Genomic DNA, 5,933 nt, shown 5'->3' with positions numbered 1-5,933 from the left:
AGGTGATTGTGTGGTAGGCTTGGAGTCCTGGGTGCTACAAACAATTAACATGCTTGGGTGTTAACTGAAAGGTTGGAGGTTAAATCCATTCAGAGGTGCCTTGGAAGAAAAGCTTGGCAGTCTACCTTGGAAAAATTCGTCATTGAAAACCTTATGGAGCACAAACAGTTCTATTCTGACCCACATGAAGTCACTATGGTTGGAATCAACTCTACGGCAACTTTTTTTTTTTTTTTTTTAATTACAGTGGGCTTATTTTGTGATTGGAGCCTTTAGGTGAGGACAGAGCAGACAGGAAGAGCAGGGAGGAGTCTGTCACATGGCTGACAGCCAGGCCGAGAGGACGAGCTAGTAGTCACAAGTGACTTGCTGGCACAGGAGAGAGAACACTGGGATAAGGAAAGATGCTTTTATTGTCTCCTCCTAAGGTGCCCAGTGGTTCTGACAGAGCTTCATTCACTCCCAGGTAGGCTGAGAAGAAGTAGAGCTGGAGTAAAGACAACACATTCCAGAGTACAGAGTGGGATGGGGTGGGGCTGGGGGGTTAGGGGTGTATCAAGAAGCTCTAGCTGCAGCGACAAAGATGTCCTTGTAGCCCTTGATCTCCTTGACCTCATTGCTGCTGATGAAGACTTGTAGCAGGCGGAGTCCAGCTTTGATAGGGTAGAGGTCCAGATGAATTTTGATGGTGTGTCCAACTACCAGGGTCCCAAGGCTGAAAGTCCAAAAGGGCCTGTTAGAGCCTTGAGAAGTAATCACTTGGGTGGGTGACTTGATTTTCAGACCATTCCTCTCAGAGAAGGTGCCTCTCACCCTCTAATATTACTGAGCTCAACTTTCCCTGAGGAGAGTGGGAAAATGGGGGATAGGAGGCACTATCCAGGAGATTAAAGATGGTGTATGATTTGGAAGCACCCTATTCCAAATTGGAAGCACCCATCAGAGATCACAGTAAGAGAGATCAACAGGTGGTGTTACTTACTCTTTTGATATCTGCCCATCTATGAGACCACTTCCTTCCAGCACCATTGTGCAGTTACTCAGAGGCTCTGTTTGAGTATTGGTGAGGGTGATGTGGACACTCAATGCCTTGCCCACCTCAGCCCTCTCAGACACCTGTGTGGAGAGAAGACAGAGACATCTTGAGCAACTGGCCTCATTTCTGCACTCTGATTCAATAACCTCCCTTCTCCATCCCTCTGGTGACTACCAGGGACTGCTACTTAGAGCTAAGATGCTGCAGTTGGGAGAGAAGGATATGAGCTGAGAGTATTCGAGGTTAACATATATCCTGGCCTGCCTTAGAAGGTCACAATATTCCAAGAAGCCACCACCAATTAGTAATGGGAAGTTGAAACCTATTTCCCTCTCTTCCATCTAGCTCAGGATGGCAAGTAGATTTCAACTTAAGTTTCAGCTCCAATTGTGTAGTGGTGGCCAAAAGGAATGCTATGTTAAAAAGGATATCCAGGACCAGTCCAGAGTCAGAAAGGTTCAAGACTGATTAGAAATATCTGTAACAGACATGGAGTAAGACATTGGTATCATGTGTGCACCATCTACAGACCATCATTTAGGCCTTTCATTCTGCCAGTGAGGAGACTAAGGCCAAGGTCACATGATGTTAATAGCAGAGCCAAGACCTGAGCCAGGTGGCCTAGGCCCCAGCCCAGGATCTTTTCCCCCCACTGCTCTGTCTTCTGCAGAACACACTCTGAGTTTTTCCCAGTGCCTTTAGTGAATCATATGTGAGGACTATATCATGGGGCAGCTCTTATAGTTCTCCTGGATGTCCTGTCAGTGGAAAGCAAAGATTCTGCCGTACTTATTTCTGGAGTCCCAGTATCTAGCACAGTGCCAGCCAAATGCACTTTAATCATTGATTTTGTCTGAAGGCAGGACTGTGTCTGTCCACAGCTGGGCTTCCATTCCCTGGCAAGGGCTTGATAAATGTTGGGTTAGTCAGAGATCCTCTGGGCCCCATCACTGCCAGCAGTGTACCTCAATAGATAACTGGGGAGGCTCCAGAGAGATATCCTTCAGGATCAGCATGGACCTCCCCGTCTCCTCAACCTTGGCGATGCCAGACACACGGATCAGCTTTTCATCTGTTAGCTTATTTCTGTAATTGTTGTAGGGCAGCAGGAGAGGCAACTGTATCTCTAAGCAGAGATAAAAACATCTTGAGTCCAGGGAATGGGTCTTTCAGCAAGAGTGAGCGAGCGAGATAATGTGTATATATGAGAGTTGAAATACACTTTGTATGTGAGAGTGCATGTGTGTAAGAATATACTAGTGTATCTGCATGTTTGTATGTGTGAGTGAGAGTTTACCCTGGACAGACTGACCCAGAGGTCACTGTTATGTTTTCCCCTGGTGAGATGGCAGCAGAGATATAGCATCTAGCATTTGACTTCCCACCAACAATAGCTTCACTGCTCCATGGGGAGCAGGTGGGGCAGTATCTCTTTGTGATCATGCTGGGCCAGCCCAGCTTTGTTTTTGTCCCTAAAGCTCCCCTCCCTGCAGTGCTGTTGCAGGCCTACCTCAGACTCACCCTGCCCGAAGTCCAATTTCAATTGCACCACTTGCCTCCAGAGAGGCTCCCGTATGCCTCCCCTGTGCAGGAGGGCCTGTGCACAGAAGTGTAGCATCAGCTGGATTGGGCCCCGGGGGTGGGCTCTGTCTGGCACCCTCCAGGCATGCAGAGTCAACAACAGGTCTTGGCCCCACTGGGGCGTCCTGGCAAGGTGTAGTTGTAGCTGTGCTGGCTGATACTGCATGCCCCCTGACCCCAGCAGATCCAAGAAGGGTGAGGAGGCCCTTCTTTGGCCCAGCATCTTCCGGGAGGCTTTCATGAATACAGACCGCTCCTCAGGAGATCCTGGGGGAGAGGAGGGTCAGGAAAGACATCCGTGGGAAGGGGTCAAAAACATCAATGAACTTCTTCAAGTCACAAGCTACCCACAACTCCCCTCCCAAAGCCCCAACCACATGAAGAGCAGGTAGGGAGGCAATACAGCATCATGGTATCACTCAGTTCTGAGTTCAAATCTTTGCTCTATCACAGTTCCTTAATCTCTTGGCGCTCAGTTCTGTCATCTACAATCAGGAAGTATACCTGCTAGCTTCACAGAATTGCCAAAAAGTTGGATTAAATACACTGCTGGATATAAAGCACTCAGCACACTGTTGTCTTCAATATCATCATCAGCATCATTATCATTACTATCCAAGCCAAAGGCTTCTCCCCCCATCAATGTCTTCATTTCTGAAATATATGTGCAATCCTTTTAAATAGATCTTTACCTTTTGTACTTGGGAACAAGTTAATGTATAGGCTTAATCTAAATCTATCCCAAACTGTAAATGTTTCTAGAGTAATTACTATGTACCAGAGGTACTGTTTTAACTATGCATTAATTCACTTAGCCTTCACAGTAGCCTCCTGAGGTAGCTACTACTATTATTACCCCATTTTACAGATGAGAAAGTGGAAGCACAGAGTGGGTAAGAACGTGTCCAGGTTTACACAGCTAGAACAGGGCAGAGCCTTGATTAGTTCTCAGGTAGCCTGACTCAATTCTGACCTTCTCCGCTGGACATCTACTCACTTCCATAGGCCCAGGTGTTCTTTCCATCCTTGAGCACCACCTCCTTCCTGCCTGCCACCCCCACTGCTGTGGACACAGGGAGACTGTGGTGTGACTCTAGGATAGGGTTACTAGGTAAAATACAGGGTGTCCAGTTAAATTTGCATTCCATACAAATGCAATGAACATATTGTTTCATATAAACAGCAGATAATTTTTAATGTAAGTGGCGTGTGCAATATATGGGAGATATTTATATTTAAAAAATTACATCTAGTTTTAAATTTGAATTTCAGATTAACAATGAATACTTTTTAGCATAAAAGTATGTCCATACAACATTTAGGGCATATTTATATAGTAAAAAATTATTCATTTATCTAAATTGATCTGAAATTCACATTTCATCTTGCATTTTTATTTGCTAAATCTCTGGGAGTTGAGAGGAGAGACAATTAGGTGGCAATAGTTTTAACCTGGGAGCCATCCCAGTTGGGAGGCAGCACAAAAAGGTGGCCCCCCTCCCCCACCCTCACCCAGAATCCCAGGGCTGGAGGTACCTTCTGGATACTTGTAGGAGCTTGTGATGATCTGGCGTTGGTTTGACCCTACCATCTTGGTGCTGATTTCCTTCCCAATGGAACTGGTGTTGTGAGCCAGGATTTCCTGAGCTTGGCCATCCCCAAACAGCCAAATGACTTCATCAGCATTCACCTCAGCATACACAAATGGGGTATCATAGGCAAGGTGGACCTCCCCTTCCCTGATGGCCTTCACAGAGGCAGGGCCACAACAGAACAGCCCTGTGGAGGAAACAAGAGCTATAGAACATGGCTGCTAACTGGGAAGGACAGCTGGTCATGGTGGTGGGAGGTAAAGAGGTGGGGTAGTGAGGGGCTCTGGGGAAAGGATTCCTGCTGTCATGGTCAGTCATCCTTATCAGTCTCCCCAAAGAACCCAGGCCCTTCCAAATTGCCCTCACTCACCACTACTCGTTTGCTGAGGAGTGGGGTCCAGAACCTGCCATCCATTGTATCCTGGTGGGAGATCTTTCCGGACCATCCAACACTCATTCCAGACATGGAAATTCCTGCAGGAGGGAGTACAGAGCACTCATATTTTCTGAGAATTTCCCAGACACTATTCTGAGTGCTATATGTCATTGTTTATTCTTTCACTTTTTATTTAGAAATAACGTCAAGCTTACAGCAAAGTTGCAGGAATAGTACAGAGAACACCTATCTGCCCAATTCACCTATTGCTAACATTTTGCCCCATTTGCTTTACCATTAGCTTTCTTTTGATATTTAAAAAAAAAAAAAACAAAAAACCTCACTGCCATCAAGTTGATTCTGACTCATAGCGACCCCTCCTTGGGTTTCTGAGGTGGTATCTCTACAGAAGTAGATTGCCCAGGAGTGGCTGGTGGGTTTGAATTTGGGTTTGAATTGCCAGACTTCTGGTTAGCAGTCAAATGCTTTAGACACTATGCTGCCAGAGCTCCTACACACACACACACACACACACATTAACCATTTTAGAGGAAGCTGAAATCATCATGGCCCTTTATCCCTAAACACTTCAATGTGTATTTCTTAAGACTAGAGATCTTCTCTTATATAACCCCTGCATACTTATCAACCTCAGTAAATTTAGTATTGATACAATTCTTTGATCTAACTTACTGTATTTCAATTTTTGTCAATTGAACTAATAATATCCTTTATAGCAGTTAGTTCTCATGTAACCAGGGCTTTAAACCTGTTCTTTCCAGTTCAGTCATGGCCAACAAAGTGAAACTAGAATGGACCCGAATTTGTAAAATGTGAGTGAACTGGAATAGTAACCAGAACAGGAAAAATGACAAGTCAACACCCTGCTAGCACCTTAATCTCCCTCTTAGAACTAAAATAAAGGCAGACATGGATGAACTTGGAGGACATTATGCTGAGTGAAATAAGTCAATCACAGAAGGACTAATATTGTGTTAGTCCATTACTGTAAAAGTTAAGGAAAGGTTTATCTATAGAAGGAAATTTTCTTTGTTGGTTACAAGGGGTGGGAGGGGAAGGGAGGGACCGCTGTTAGATAGATAGAGAAAAGTAGTGATTTGGGTGAAGAGAAGGGCAATATACCAAATGTGAGTGACCAATATGGCACTTTGAGGATGAGAAAGACATAGAGAGGTACATGGGAGGTACAGACAACAAATGTGAACTCTTTTGCACATACAGTACTGCATTGTCAGTGAAGGCAAACATGGGTGTATGGGTGTATAGATGGGTGGACAGGCTGAAAGATTAGGTATGTCTATGAAATGGGGAGTGTATCCAAGAACAT

At 45.2% G+C, this 5,933-nt stretch overlaps 1 protein-coding gene across 1 annotated transcript in view; it reads right to left on the bottom strand.

Annotated features, from left to right (window-relative positions):
* Positions 1-555: 555 nt before the first annotated feature.
* The window catches only part of TGM7 (transglutaminase 7), an 18,652-nt gene continuing 13,274 nt past the window's right edge, over positions 556-5,933 (bottom strand). The window contains exons 8-13 of the mRNA XM_007935323.1: positions 4,580-4,683; positions 4,154-4,396; positions 2,558-2,884; positions 2,002-2,162; positions 983-1,116; positions 556-715 (exon numbers count right to left, since the gene is read on the bottom strand). Coding sequence (XP_007933514.1) covers positions 556-715; positions 983-1,116; positions 2,002-2,162; positions 2,558-2,884; positions 4,154-4,396; positions 4,580-4,683 — 1,129 coding nt within the window. The remainder of the gene's footprint in view (positions 716-982; positions 1,117-2,001; positions 2,163-2,557; positions 2,885-4,153; positions 4,397-4,579; positions 4,684-5,933) is intronic.

Source organism: Orycteropus afer, unplaced genomic scaffold (genome assembly GCF_000298275.1).
Source record: "Orycteropus afer afer isolate SDZICR_OR568_19922 unplaced genomic scaffold, OryAfe1.0 scaffold00026, whole genome shotgun sequence".
Lineage (NCBI taxonomy): Eukaryota > Metazoa > Chordata > Mammalia > Tubulidentata > Orycteropodidae > Orycteropus > Orycteropus afer.
Note: the sequence above shows the minus strand (reverse complement) of the source record. Positions and strands in the feature narration are given on the sequence as shown.